The following is a 16,432-nucleotide window of genomic DNA, read 5'->3' as shown; positions in this document are numbered from 1 at the left end:
GGTGCTGCTCGGCAGCTGCGAGTGCCGGCGACTGCCGCGCTGCCGTGTGCCGTGTTACCGCGACACTGCGCCCGCCCCACGTAGCTCGAGTCGCAGGAGCACCAACCCCGCGCAGTTGGGAAGCACCAGGAGGAGGCTCGCTGTGACGTGGTTGACCTCGCCACCGCCATGTCGTTCCGCCCATAAAAATAACATTGCGGAAATGACGCTTGACCAAGTCTGATGATGGGGTAGTAAGTATGAATTAGAATTTCCGACGTTTAAAAAAAAAAAAAAAAACAGTAACTTTAATGAAGAAAGTAATTTAAAACCATTTCCACACTGCAAACACTTCAGCCAATGTTTTGGGCGTTTATCCAATATGCCGCAACAATAAGCCGAAAGGGGAAAAAAAACAGCTTCAGACCTCTTGCCATGTAATCATGCAGACGTTGGCACCCCGAGACTAACGCAGATGGCAAATGCCCTCAGGGGAGGAGGGTACACAAGTTCTGTAGTTCGCGAGAAGCATTTTAGGCGTGAGACGATATAACGATGAAAGTTCATTCTGGTTTCAAATGGCAGGAGAGGCGCGAATATAAGTTTTAGAACTTTTTGATCGGTAAATAATTGTCTTCCAGATAAACGTTAGTTCAGAACGTTCTCTCTCTCTCTCTCTCTCTCTCTCTATTTCTCTCTCTCTTTGTTATCGTACCGTAGGTATAGGTAAGTACGTTAATCCTTTAATAAGTGTAAATTTTTTTATTCAGATTCTGAGGTTTTTTTACAATCTGCCAATTTCAAGAGACTGAATTTAAACATTCGAATTCTAAAAAACATGTAAGTACTTTGTTTTTAAACTCGCGTTAAGTTATTTTTAAGTAACTCCGGTGATATAATTAATTACCAGCCATCCTGTAATGGATGTTGAGCCTAGATTTTTAGATGAACTATAGGAGTAAGATAAACGCCAAGCTAGTTTTCAATGAGCTAACGTTTCCCCTAATGGAGTTTAAAGACAACTCTTAATAGATTTTAGCTTATTTATTTTATTTAAATTGTTGTTTTTTATTTATGTGTACCCGCTCGCGACCATTCTAAGTTTGTCTGAGTTGTTTTTGTCGTGTTTCATGAATAGATATTCCATTTTTTTGTGTGTTTTGTCTTCGTTGTCAACCAGATCTGTGAGTGGACAGTAATATTTTTCCTAGTTTTTTTTTTGTTTGAAATTTTTTACTCATTTAGGTGTTTTCCTCTTTGTTTTTTTTTTAATAAATTTCATATTTGTTTACTTTCTTTCTCTTGATAACAGTATTTTTTTTATAATATGTTAGTAGGTTTGAAGTGTCAGTGTCTAGAGATACTAATAGCATCTCCATGCCTATTTGTGAAGAAGAAGGGAAATATTATATTTTAATATGGAGTTTTTTTTTAATAATATTACAATGTGTATTGATTCTGGAAACTTAGTACATGCATGAAACATTAAAAGGGTTTATATAATTATAGTTAAAGTATTTAATTTCTTATTAATTATTTTACTGTGTACTTTGAGACATAGATTCAGATTCGAGGGGTATATAGAAGTACTCTTTGGGGTTCTTATTTGAGATTCAGATTCGAGGAAATGGGGATTTTAACCATCACTGAGTTTTACACAATTTAAGTTAACTAATTACCAGCAATAGACAAACATACATAAAAGGATTAAAGGCATTTGGTTGTATAAGAAATAAATCTATCGATACATTTTAAATAAAAGATGACACAGAAAAAAAACTTTTACAAAAAAAAATAGAATACATGCAAGAACAAAAAAAAATATTGGCAGTAATGGAACCTTTACAACTTGCCTTTTAAGACTTAAGCACGTATTTGATATAAAATTTTATGAAAATTGATTGATTTTTTTATGAATTTAAAAAATTTGCTCTATTTTTTAGTATAATAATAACGGATTTTCAAGATTGTGGGCGTAACGAAATGTGCAACTATTTAGATAGTGTCCGTAACGAAATGCGCTACGATTATGCCATAACGTCCAAGATGGTGGAGTGGGGGCGTATCGAAATTGTCAATGTTTCTTGAATCAAAAAGGGCAACTGTAACGAAATGAGCAACAACGTTTTAACTTTTTTAAAATATTTTATCGATTTTAGAATATTTTTATTAAAATCTGATAATAATTACATATTTTCAAGATGGCGGACATGACTTCACACTAGCTGTCAATATATACCTTGGCATTAGTGGTGGGAGGTCAGTCTGCCGGCAACTTCCGTGGAGGAAGGATCTGCCAACATTTTTTTTATTCGCCCTCAGCGGGTTTCAACAGAGGACTCCATGAAGTGCATGTGTTTTAAAAATATATTTTTAATCATTTTTATTGCTTAATTTTTTTTTATAAATTTTAGAATTTTTTCATTCAAAAGAGATAATAATTAAATATTTTCAAGATGGCAGCCATATCGGAAATTGCAATAGCGACGTCATAATCCATGATGTCATCAGAGGCTTATCGGAGACTGTAGATATGGATTCTTAAGCCTCAATATGAACATTTCAAGCCATTGGCATTTTTAAGGAATAAAAAAGAACATTTTCTCTCAAAACGGGAAATTTTTTGGAAGTTAAAGTCATTCTGAGTCTTATTTTAAAGTAATAAGTGTAATTTTGTGTCCAAAATGGCTGCAGTGACGTAATAATTCAATATGGCGGGCATCGGCTCCGGCTCCACAACCCTGAACTCTGTGCCCGGAGAACCATTTATACACTACTTTCGTTAAATGTGTTTCCTTTTTGTCAAAATTTACGTCTAAGTGTGCGTCCATTTCGTTAAATGCGTGTCCTGTGTATACATTGCATGTTTGGTGTGTACATTGCGAGGTCATTGCGTGTACATTGCGTGTCCAGTGCAGACATTGCGTGTTTGGTGTGTAAATTGCATATTCATTGTGTGTACATTGCGTGATCATTGCATGCATTGCGTGGTCATTGCTTGTCCATTGTATGCGTACATTGCGTTCATAAATTTAGAGAATAATTTTGTAACATATTACTATATTTTTTATGATATATGATGGTTTTACTCAATCCACAACTATTTTAAAATACAGGATGTATCAAAATTCATGTTACAACACTTGAGGGTAGAAAGTTCTTATTATTTGCAACCATTTTTTACCAATTAACATGTTGCCGGAAACGCGTAGTTAATCCCCTGTAGCCCCAGAAAGAGTCAGCGTAGGCAACCCGTTCTAGAGTGTTATGTTGTGGATGTGCGGGCGTTCGAGTACAGAAATAACCTTTTTAATCGTGGCACAGATTTTAATTTCACTCTGAAATCAATCACAGCTTCGGCTTTGTTTCACAACATTGAAATTGTTGCATACGTTTTAACAACGTGACAGCCTAAAGCAACGGCTCAAAAACACGCCCATCTTGAGTGACACAGATGTGGCAACGGCGAATCATGTTTTCACGGATACGCTGGAGCATGTGTGGAGTCGACCTTATGATTTCGAACGCTTCAATGATTCGCTGTATAAGCTCTTCTACCATTTCTACTGGCGTAGCGTAGATAAGCCCTTTTACGTAACCCCACAGAAAGAAATCTAACGGGGTTAGGTCCGGTGACCTTGGCGGCCATGCGACAGGGCCCGCTCGTCCAATCCATCGGTTTGGAAATGTTTGGTTTAAATACTCTCGCACTTGCAGGGAAAAATGAGGTGGTGCCCCGTCATGTTGGTACCACTTCACACGTCGGACATGCAATGGAACCTCTTCAAGAAGACTTGGTAGTTCGTTCTGAAGGAAGTGGAGGTATCCAGCGCCGGTAAGTCGTGGCGGAAGAAAAAAAAGCCCGATGAGTACGCCGTCAACAATACCAGCCCACACATTAACTGAAAAACGTTCCTTGCAAGCTGTAACACACATTGCATTCGAATTGACATCATTACAAACATGACTGTTGTGCGAACTGAGAATAGCGTCTTGAGTGAACTTGGCTTCATCGCTGAATAAAACCGCTAACTCGGGGTTCCTCAATACTCTTCGAATGCACCAACGAGAATAGGTCATGCGAAGAGGATAGTCCGCCGGACCCATGTGTTGCACTTTTTGAAGGTGGTACGGGTACAAGAGTTGCTCATGAAGAACTTGCCAAACCGCCATTTTGTCAGCGTCCATATCGGAACCTTCTGCCCTTGTGCTTGTATCCGGACTCTCCTCAAATCTCTGAAGTACATCTTCTAGAAAACTGGGAGTACGAACCCTGCGTGGAGCACCAGCATTTGGTCTTGTGACGGCACATGTACCAGTATCACGCATTCGCTGAGTAAGTCTTGCAAACATGGTGTGAGCTGGAATCCTACGACCCGGATATCGTTCTTCGTACAGACGACGGGCGGCTCGTCCATTTTGTATAGCTTCCCCATAAACAAGCAGCACGTCCGTGTACTCCATTGAGCTCCACTAAAACGTCGCCCTTTTCAGAACCACAGCGAAAGAAATGACACCATGAGTTTGCTTGTACGGCAGAACAGTCAACAACAGACCACCAGTGATATCAAAACACACTGCGACACTGCGATTTCACGCTGCGCAGTGCTATGGCACGGCACGAATGGAAGAAAAGAGGTGAGTGCGCCACCAACGGAAGTAAAAAGGGGTGGGGGTCAGAATTCGACATCGTACAGTCCTCTCGAGCGCTGCCCGGTGTCGTAAACACGTAATTCACCACAGCATCGTCTGTCTCGCACAAAGCCCAACGGGTTGCCTACGCTGACTCTTTCTGGGGCTACAGGGGCTTAACTACGCGTTTCCGGCAAATTGTTTATTGGCAAAAATGGTTGCAAATAATAAGAGCTTTCTACCCTTAAGCATAGTAACATGAATTTTGACACATCCTGTATAAAGTAGTGTGTTTATCATTTTTTAAAAAAAAAAAATTCTTTAATTTTCAACCAATAATTAAATGAAATATTTTGAATAAAAGAATTTGGTGACAGAGAAATATTGTTTTCCCCTTAAACAAAATATTTTATAGTTTCAATTACTTTTTTTCTGAACGCTGTATCTGCCCTGCGCTCGGGTCAGAGACGATCCTGGAGCAAGGGACGCTGGAGGTGACAGGCGGGTCATCGAGGTAGAGAAATAAGTCGTACAGAATGGTGTAAGGTAAAATAAAATAATAATAAGTTTTTATTATCTCCGACAATGTGCTCACAGAGGTGCATGGCTGGAGTAGAGAGGGGGGCCGGCGATCACAGCCGGTGTCTCGAGACGCTCTTCATCCGCGAGGGTTCCGGGGCGCACGCAGGCCGGTGGGCGGCTGGCGTCCTCGCGCCTCAGTTCAGGAAGGTGTTGGCCAGCGTGTACCCGGGGCAGTCCGACTGCTCGGTGATGACGTAGGAGCCGGGGGGCAGCGCCTTGTCGGCGGCCTGCACGGCGTCTGGGCTCAGCGACTTGGTGCGAGACATCAGGAAAGCCCATTCTGCGGGAGGGCAAAACAACAACGAGCTGATCAACAAAGGATTACTTCTTCCATTTTCTTTCGGTAGTCTTTTTTTTTTAAATTTTTTTCCCCATGGAGTAAGGAATTATCAGGGTGCGGCATGTTGTGACATAGTTGTCAAAATTTTAACCTTGACATCGCCACATTGTCTCAACCCAAAACATTGCTGAAATGGTGCTGATTATGGTTAGTAAATATGAATTAGAATCTCCGTCATATTCAACAGCCACTTTCACTAAGAATATTTTTTTTGTTTTTTTCCACAATGCAAAACACTACACTTCCACCAATGTTTTGGACGTCAAACCATTATGGGGCATCAATTAGCTAAATGAAAATAAACAGCTTCACACAGTTACCATGCAATAATGAATACGTGACTTCCCCCACCCTTGCTATTTTCATGCAAATTTCATTTTTTTGCACATCTAAGTTAATAATAGAAAAATAATAGGAAAATGAAAAATTAACATTAAATGTCGTAAACAGAAGCTGCCTGGCTAAGCAATAACGTTATCGTTAGGTACATTTCATAATAAAAGATAATGCCACAAAGCCCTCAAAGGACACGCGAGAGTCTCACTCTTCCACGAAAGACTGTTTCGGAGACTCTGTAAGGATCCTTGGTACAATTTGAATTTTTTGAACGATATTTTAAGAACCTACGAGGTTTAATGCGACCGCCGGTCTGAGGTTTGGTCGTGAAAAGGGGGGAGAGATAGGATTGAAATACGCCATCATGCTTTCAAACTGTTTCTAGGACAAAACAATTTAATATACTTTCCTTTCGCTTTTTAAACTTCTCTCTTTTAAAGAACAGAACTAGTCGAAGTGGAATGCCTGAAGTCAATATTTACTAAAATCTCCTCAAAGTTGATCTCTACTTCAACGACAATAAATATTTAATACTGATCGATTAAAAAAATATATTTTATTTCAAAATAAATGCTGAAACCAATATGGCGTATATTAGCTCCTATCTCTTCTTTAATTAAATATATTCTATCACTAGGCTGTAATCACCACCACAAACTCCGCACATGTATTTATTGGACTTTCCTCATAAAGCTGAGATGGCACAAAGGTTAAACATTGGACTCGCATCCGGGAATTCCTAGGTTCGAGTCCCATTGCAGCTGTCGTGACTTCGGTTGTCCGCAGGTTCCCGAGATCACCCGACAGAAAGAAGGCCATTATTAATTATTTAATGTCTAAACATCTTAGCTTACGGTGCATGTCCTTTGGTAAGGTAGGATTTATTTTATAAATGGAGCGGAAATATCTCCCTAAACATGGTGGTGTCATATGTTGATGACTCGGAAATCTCGTAAAGATGGCGGACACCCGTGATTTATCAGTTTGTATTAACTTCCGCGAAAATTGGGAGGTGTGCCCAACTACACACTATAATATTGCAACTATCCTTTAATACTTCATGTTATAATTTATAGCCATGAAAAGAGATAATGACAACATAAACAAATGCATTACAATTTTGTCAAACTTTGCTTAACACTGACATGTAGAGATAGCGCAACATTCGTCATTCTGTAAACACACAGGAAAATATTTACCTACATATACCTATTCGACGCCACGTTGAATAAAATAATATCATGATTAAATTTTTAATGTTAAATCTTAAATGTTGTTTCAGCTAAATAAGATTAGAGTTTTTTTTAAATCAACTTAGTTGTTTACTTTGCTTTTATGTACCGTGTGCAACGAGCTCGTTAAAGAGACAGATAAACACCTTCCCAGTCGGGGGAGCTAGGTAAGGAATGGTTAAGAAACCACCCAACAATTGCCTGCAGAGAATTCCGTGGAAACCAATAGATAACCAAGATCTTGGTGGCCCGAACAGAATTCCGAACCTCCGCTAACGCCTATCCAACGTTTCGCCGTCGCTACTTCTCGATAGGTTCGATTTCCTCCCACGTCCAAGAGTAGCTCAGCGCGCGCTCCCACATTTGACGTCATCACCTGTTGGCGAAACGAGCAACATAACAAAAACAAAGAGATGTGCATGGAGCTGCCTTTGTTCGCCAGACGTAGCGCCGATTTTTGGCGTGTTTCAAACTAGACAAGGATTCTTAGTGGTGTCCGTTTGCAAGTAGCGTTTAAATTTCTTGCTTCACCCAAAAAAGTTGGAATTTTGTTTTCTTCTGTTATTTAAGGAAGAAATATTTCGAAACTGAGGCCATAAACTTAAATATTTATGAATGACCCAACAATCAGAAGATGCACCTGTAGTGAGGGGTCTTTAAGGTAGTAAGCAGGACAAATTTTCAAATAAAGAATAATCCCCTGAATTTTTACAATATTTTTACTTTATACAATATGCTTAGGGGAAAAAATAACAACAAAAAGTAATTTGCATTTCTTGTCTGGCGAAACACTCGTAGGAATTAACAATTAATGGTGTGAAAATACGATCACCCACCAAACCTCATAATTGCAGTACTGTTCTCGAACATCGTTTTTAAACCACGTTAAATTTGAAGGCAGTTTCATGAACCGATGGCGTTTGTGACTCGAAATGAAACCTTGCAAGTGGAGAATTTACGGAGTGAATCGTTTTTGGACTCGTGAGCTTTTCAGTTTCCCGTATCGGGAAAGTACAGAGGAAGAACAGGATCTAATTCCCACCAAGAATCAAACTCGGATCTCCTTAGTGAACGAAGTGATTGCTCTGACTTCTAGAACACCGAGACCTCTTAAGCAACAGAGCGGCAAACAATTTATATGTAAACGTCTTTAAAGAATAACATGTTGTGAAATAAATACAATTGGAGAAAATCTCAACCAGTGAAAACATCCCTACAAAAATGAGAGCCATATCTTGGTTATTAATATTTACCAGTCATTATTGACTGACTATAAATGATTTTCAACTAAAAGCAAAAAATAATTATAGATTTTTTGTCAAAATCTGTTTGATCTTGATAAAAATTTCAGTCAAAGCAACATCTTTACAGAACACATCTATTTGTTTCTGCGTGACTTGCAGAGTCTTAAAATACTCACGTTTCTCGTTGGTCTCGTGGCACTGCCAGTAGACCAGCCAGTTATTGTAGTCGGTTCCCAAGATGCTCCACTTCACGTCTGCAACGAGTAGACCACCACCACTTTCAGTCAGACCACATGATGCCTAATATCTCAGTGTAGTTAGCATATGTATTATTCTAGCTAACACTGCTCTGGAACCAATCAGCAGGCGGCTTATTTAAATAAAATAAAAATAGAAAACATTTAAAACTGCTGCGAAACCGTAGAATGTTATTGATTAGCGTTGTTTTAAATAGTTTCTGTGTATAATACTAAATCAATATTTTGTTGTTTTTTTTTTTAACTTAACAAGCTTAACTTTAAAACCATCATTTCAAATTTATGATATGGTTTTTATATTTGAAACTCATTTATAAAATATTATCTTCATTCATATATTCAATAAACACAAATACTTTAACATCACATTTTAAGATTAAAGTGAAGTTATATTTTTTTTAAAAAAATTATAGTAATTAAAATTATTGATTATCTGTACAGATTATTAATAAATATCAACTTAGAAATTTAATATATGTGTATTTTTTGTTTTTGCATTATTTGAATAACAAACAGCATTTGAATCTTAAAGCTTAGGGAGTAGGAATTCTTTTTTTAAATTTAGAAAAATATTTAACATAAGAATGATAAAGCATAAACTGTTATTAGTATGATGATTCTTAAAGAATAATTGAGACTTATCAGTAAAAGCTTTCTTGGGCGATGTTGCTCAATATATTTTTACTACTAGGCTAACCAAAAGCACGATGCATTCAACCGGATGATACGAGGTGACGCGTCAATATTAAAGCAGATTTATTTTTTAGAATGCAGATACTTTGCTACAGAGGAAGGGTGGGCTCGAATACAAAGAAACTTCACAGCGTGTTTGTCTATATGCCCAATAGAATAAAATTAATATGCGTTCTAACAACGTAGACGCATTTCTACAATCCCGTGAATAAAATTACGACAATGTAATACCAAATATAACTTAGTGACTAACTCTCCTGAACAAAACATGAGTGCAAGGCGCTGTAAAGAAGAAGAAAAAGCAAAAAAAAAATCTTACTTCCTGTGAATCCGACGCGAAAACCTTCGTATTTGCCGTCACCAATCTTGTGTATGGAGCCTCTGAGATTCTTCCATTTGGAGTTCCTGCAACAAAAACACACAACTGGGTTGTAATTACGTCCCGCGAAGTTCACCAGAGAGAAAATAGCACTTGCATCCTGTACAAAAAGCAGCCATCTTGTCCAGTTTTTTAAAACTAGTATTAAGAAGGCCTGCTTGGGATATATTATTTAGTAGAATAAAAAGATTTTGCATCGCAATACAAGCTGGTAAAACCATTTCATTTGAGTGCACATAAGTTTATTTTTATTATTATTCCAGTAATCATTACTGTCTTGCTATGAAGACAATCACCACTGAACGATTGAAGCATGATCCAGTAAACATTAAAATGATTTTTTGAATGTAAAAGCCAACTTATCAACGGCATCCTCTAGAAGTCCAGCAGATTGTACTAATAAGCATGGAAACGTAAACTTTTATTGTCCAAACTAATTGGATGTGGTTGCCAATACATTCCCAATAATGCTTCCCTTTATGATTTTCTTTTCATCAGTACCTGGCAGATGGGAACCTATTTTTTATTGTTGGACATTCACTGGCTGGAAACACTCTGTAGGTTAGAGTGTGATTTAAGGCTTAAAGTCCAGTCACATCTGGGTCATTAGAGGCAGCGAGGGGTGATGCTATAAGAATGGAACGCTTGATGGAATGCACGGGGGAATAGGGTAGGGGAGTACACCTAGAAAAATACCATCGACTCGTGGCAACAACCAAAGAAATTACCCTCTCTTGTAAAGTTTTGATTAGTTCTCCGCGTTGGTGGGAGGTGGGTTATGCAACCACTTATCCACCGCAGACCAAAAATTCAGTGTTGAAAATTGTAACAAATTCACGAAATAAAAAAAAATTAAAAGTTGTACATAATTACAGATAGTAGAGTCATCGATAAAATACGCTGTACTCATGCCTTCTTTATTTATTTGTTTCGTTGTTACCGGCGAAATAAGTTCGTAGAAGTATAACGAGTGTTTGCTGAATAAATTTTTAATTAATTGATGGTTTTGTTAACATACCAACTTGATGCTTTTAGACCATGTAAAATTAATTAGACTCAGTCGCTCTACTTTTAGATCGTTTAATAATATGCAACCATCATTCTCTATTAATTCAGATGGATTAGAAACTTGACTTTTTCTATCTATTTGCTATAATTATAATCTTGAACTAATTATCCCTACGTTTTGACATGTCAAGGCATCGATACCAGAACTTCTATACCTTATTCTAACCACATCTTTACTAACAGCCTCTAGTCAGTAAGCGCCGCGAGATAATAACTTAACATTTCACGAGATGACTGCAACTACCATGATTATCAGACCAGTTCACAAGTGTTGACTTCAACTGGCAGCCAAAGCTAAGTCCTACGCCACGTCAAACCAGAAATAGACTATGGAAGCTTTATTGCAAGCGCTATCAGAATATTTGAAACTGCATGATGGTGAGATCTAAACTCTCTTAAACACTAACGGTGTGAGTTAGTTATTCTGGCGCATAGCGCGGGGTCGAACCAAAGACACTCACGAAATGTCGTACTCCTTGATGGTCCAGTCGACGATCTCATCGTCCTTGGGTTTCAGATCCATGTCGCCGCACTTGTAGACGTTCTGGAACTCGGCGGGCAGCTTGTAGCCGTACCATTTGCCGGCGACCTGCGGTCACGAACAGGGAGAGTCAGGGAAGCTCTTCGGGCAGTCGCGGGACACGTGACTCTGACCACCAGAGGATCCGGGCTGGAATCCCAAAACCCCGGCCATCCTTCTGATGTGCAGCATCTTAGCACTCGGCATGCGGCATTTGGCAGGAGTGATTCCGTGGATGGAACTGAAGTCGCGTGGAACGCAAATGTGTAACAACAATGGCGCTGCCTTGTGTAGCGGATGGCGCGAACCAAAGTTCACAAAGACAAAGGGAAACTTTATAGTATTAAATGTTAAGTGAATTTAAAAAAAAATGGGCAGTATTTTCATGAAATTAATTCTTGAAAATATGTTTTCCAAAGCCGGGGTGTAGTATTTATTCAATTCTTTTTTGGTTTTTATCGTTTTATTATATAGTTAATATTTGGCTATGCAAATTGACCGGGGTTTAGTATTTATTCAAGATTTTTTTTTGCTTTTATAGTTTCCTTGTATAGTTTAAAATATCGTCCTGCAAACTGAATGATACAATAGTCGACATATTTTCCAGCAGCTAATTCTGGCGGCGGGTGCGGAAACTACGTGTGATTCGCGTCAAGAAATTTAGTTGGAAACACAATTTACGTGTACATATTGGTCATGCTCAGCATTATATTTAAGAGTACTACATTAAATTTCGTATTCGAGTGTCGTATTATAAATGTTTTTGCAACATTAGAACATACGAATTTACTTGTTACATAGGTTAGAAGTTGCACATCTCTGGCGAGTACTAAAAAAAAAAATAGCTCACTCTATTTATTAATATTTTCCTGCACGATTTCCCCGAAACTACTCCGGTATGGATCCTCGCCATAGGGCGATTTGTCGAAGATTAATCCACGAGCCTGCGTCGCTTTTGTCTTGCGAGATGAAGAGCCCCAAATGATACTACATTTATGAGACTTTTTTAGTTGTACGTGTTTGTCCCCTCCCCAAAGAACCACTCCAGGCCGAATCTTGGAATGTCTCCTTGGCCTTTGCCAATCATTCCCTCATCGAGGTCCCTGATCTGCGTTCGTCTGTGAGTCCATCTGTAGTGACTTCGCTACTGAATTTGTCAAGCCCAGTTAGTAGAAAGATCGCAATTGAAGGAATGTTCTGTCCTGAGGACTTCTGGAAGCAGTCGACGGTTGGTCGGAGGCTCACCTTGGATATGTCGAGACCAGAGAAGGCCGGGGGGTCGGGGCAGGCGGCGAAGCAGCCGACGGCCACCAGCAGTAGTCCTCCGAGGATCGCGACGGACGTCATCTCGAGCTTATACCTCTTGGAGGGTTATGTCTAGGGCGTCGCGCCTCCCGCCTTATATACAAGCTCCCCGCGCCAAGGACTCGCGCGCCCATTGGTCCGTCGGCGTTCTGGCCCCGCATGGCGGGCGCGGGGTGGTGGGGGGGAAGTGATGGGTGGAGGCTAGAACGTGTTCGCACACACACAAACACACACCGACGACGTCTGTGTCCCATGCCATACAGTAGTTACGGGATATCTGAAAGCCTCAAAGATTGGCGTGTCGGTTCGAAGGTTGAAGTCGCTCTTGTTAGCAATTGGTTAACAAATATATATAACGTATGTTAGAAGTTTTTTTTTTTTAAACCTTTAAATCGATTCGCTCGGGAGAATCGTAAAAATAACATTACGAAGTTAAGTATTGTTAAATTAAGTAAGTATTGTTAAACAAAGATGCCAACCAACAAATCAGTTAGGAACTAGATGTAAAGTGCATTATAAAAATATGGTTTTGTTGTCCATTTTGTGTGGTTTCGGATGATTTGGGAAGGGGGGGAGAGGGGATATTATATTTCATTATTTATTAACAGGGCAAAGACGGCATTCGCCTACTCCCTATTTTCTTACCTCCATGGGTGATACTTGAATTTATTTTTATGCAAGGTCTGCAAATATTACTCCAGTTATATATATTCTGCATAACAGTTATGAAATTTCAAATATTTCGACCAAATGAAGATTTTCATTTTTAGGTAGCCTATACAGCATATGCTGTTAAGAGATAAAGACTATGAGAGGGGAAAAAACGTGAGCACATTTCTCAGATGCCTTAAAACTCACAATCCTTCATATTTGTGTTGCTTCTGCGATTAGACCCACAATTCCGCTGGATGGCTGCGAACCAATAGTTAATTCTCAATCAAGGAGATATCGATCTTAGGCAATTTCGCTGAGATATATTACAAATTTGCAGTCAAGTAAAACACTATACAATCAATTTCTTTGCCAATATATACATATCTATTTAAAATATAAACAAATTCAAAGTTGTATGAAGATACAAAAATAAAACTTGTTTTATGCGAAAATTTACAGTAAAAGCAAGTTTTTATTGTGATCAAAATATTACAAAAACTTTATAAATGACCAAGTTCAAACCATTACTTTAAATTGTGTGACAAGAAAATGTCACCATCAATAAACACAGTACCGCTGATTTATATTAAAAATTATTTTTAAATTAACAAAAATAAACGTTGTGTATTTTTTCTTCCTCATTAAAAAAGTTTTCATACAGTTCCTGAGTGTGCAGAAGAAACTAGTTAGTGAGTCCACCGTAGAGGACAATGAACGCGCGAATTTTCTCAGTTCCTAAATGTAAGGGCAGCACTAGAAGTGCATCAGGTATTTTCTGGTCTACCCTGGCTTCGTTCAGTTTTCTACAGACAGAGCCGATATTAATGTCAGGAGCCTCATTTCCCTGTAAACCCCCCCTTCTCTCTCACCGAGCAAAACGAAAGGAGTAGGCTAAACATTGGCGTATGCTCTAATGGTACTTACGTATCTGTATACACATATATATTATTCAGTTTTAAAAATGTATTAAAATTTAATACATCGTTGCTTAGAATTCGACCAACAAATTTCGGCTACAGGTTTACCGCGAAAAAAAAAATTAAATCATTTATTCGACTTATTGTCTAAAGTTCTTAATTTTGAAGTTGGAGCTGAACATCTTGTTTTAATGCAAAACAAACATAGAAAGTGTATAAGATGGTAACAGCATCTAGATGACGTTTAAATGAACAAAGTTATACTACTGGGGGGAAAAAAATAACATTTGAAAAAAACCACACACGAGACACACTTTGGTTTTAGTGTAGCGACTGCGAAAGCAACTCAAATATTTATTTATTGAAAGTTTTGCAAGGCGCCAACCGAATTATCGAAATGGTCTGGTAGCATACAACCGCGAACCCAATGGCAATCTTAGTTGTTTGCCGACGTAGAAGGAAAACTGTGGGGAGCGCTCAGGAGGTTGTGACTTAGAAGTTTCTTACACGGAGAAGTGGCCTCTCAGTTACGTAAGACGTCTCGCGTCTAACAGCTTGCCTTTGGCACGTGGAGAGCTTGTATTCTAGTGTAAAAATTTAGTTTCCAAGGTCACTCTTCTTTTTTTTAACATGGATCTAAAGAAGGTTCGCGGTAGGATCAATTCGATAGCTTGCGCAAAAAGTGCAACATGTCATTTGAACGTCTCAAATTATCAAATTTCACCATTTTTAGACATTAAATTTTACGTATTTTTAATCAGTGAAATACTTTATTTAACGTAAAAATCATTAACTCATTTAAATATTTAGTATTAAAAATAATTAAAGTTTTTTTTGTTTTGGTTATATTTTTTTTCGTATTTTTTTGTAATTTTAGTAATATCATCTCTTTATTTTCAATTACATAGATAATATACTAAAAATTGTACACGTAAAATAAGGAGACCATTCACGCACAAGCTTGTTTTGTGAGTGTTAAAACAACTGAAAAAAATTAGTGTGAGTAGTATGTGAATGTATTACCGGGCCCTGGGTTCTGGGTGTGGAGCCGGAGCCGAGCCACATCTCTGATTCTGACGTCACGGTGGCCATCTTTGATGAGCGTAACGGGAGACAGCCTAACGGGACATACCGTAACGGGACAAGTAGATCACGGCAGCCATCTTGTATCCGCCATTTTGGATGAAGTCATTTTGTTTTCTCGAGCATTCCGGCATTGTTTTCCGCCATTTTGAATTATGACGTCACCGTTGCAATTTTCGTTACGGTCGCCATCTTTAAAATCTTTATTTATTATCCGATTTTAATGAAAAAAAATTAAAATATAAAAAAAAACTTAAATAACAAAATTTAAATAAATTTTTTATAAAAAATGTACTTTTACGATACGGAGCTCGGAGTCCTCGGTTCGAACCCGACGAAGGCCAAAAATAAAAATGGCGACCGATCCTTCCCCCGAGGTAGCTGCTGACAGACTGACTCCCACCACTTTTTTTTTCAAAGCATATATATCGCCAGTGAGCATGACGTCATGTCCGCCATCTTGAAATTTGGACGCTATCTTGAAAATCCTTATTTATTATCCGATTTTAATGAAAAAAATTCCAAAATTCATCAAAAATTTAACTTATTTGAATTCTGTTTGATTAGATCGATTTACGTCCTTGGTTCGATTCCCGGCGAGAGTAAACGGCCGATCCTTCCTCTATGAAAGCTACCTAGACTGACCTACCACCAGCAATAACAAGGTACATATATCATCAGCTGGTAATACGACATGTCCACCATCTGGCCTCATCCGCTGGATACCACCATCTTGTTTTCGTCTGCTAGAGTGAACCGATACCATGTTAGTATAATTTTCTGGTCACCATACCTTTGTCCTCAACTGTTGGCATTGAACTTGGACCTTGACTTGAACTTTGACCTTGAACTTTGACCTTGAACTTGAACTTTGATCTTGACCTTGAATTTTGACCTTGACCTTGACATTTAACTATGAATTTGACCTTAAAATTTGACCTTGACCTTGAAATTTGACCTTGACCTTGAAATTTGACTTTGTCCTTGAAATTTGACTTTGTCCTTGTCGACCATAATGGATCCGAAATTTTATGTTCAGTACATGCTACCAGGAGTTACCACCTGCTGGAGTACACCATCTTGTGTGTGTGTAAACATCTTACCATAAAGCTAGTTTTATTCTAACCCGCTAGAGTGCAGTAATCATTAATTATAACTGTGACACCCGTCATCTTGTTATTTGGCCGCCATCTTGGAATTGTGTAATTATT

At 38.4% G+C, this 16,432-nt stretch overlaps 1 protein-coding gene across 1 annotated transcript; it reads right to left on the bottom strand.

The window, feature by feature from the left end:
* Positions 1-5,153: 5,153 nt before the first annotated feature.
* Positions 5,154-14,854, bottom strand: LOC134537584 (beta-lactoglobulin-like). Its single transcript, XM_063378172.1, has 5 exons — positions 12,508-14,854; positions 11,204-11,331; positions 9,615-9,700; positions 8,522-8,599; positions 5,154-5,473 (listed from the first exon to the last, which is right to left on the bottom strand). The coding sequence occupies exons 1-5, from the start codon at positions 12,607-12,609 to the stop codon at positions 5,328-5,330; spliced, it is 540 nt and encodes a 179-aa protein (XP_063234242.1). The 5' UTR covers positions 12,610-14,854; the 3' UTR covers positions 5,154-5,327.
* Positions 14,855-16,432: the final 1,578 nt, after the last annotated feature.

The sequence above is a fragment of the Bacillus rossius genome, chromosome 12, assembly GCF_032445375.1.
Source record: "Bacillus rossius redtenbacheri isolate Brsri chromosome 12, Brsri_v3, whole genome shotgun sequence".
Lineage (NCBI taxonomy): Eukaryota > Metazoa > Arthropoda > Insecta > Phasmatodea > Bacillidae > Bacillus > Bacillus rossius.
The sequence above is the reverse complement of the archived record's forward strand: the minus strand, read 5'-3'. Positions and strand labels throughout refer to the sequence as shown.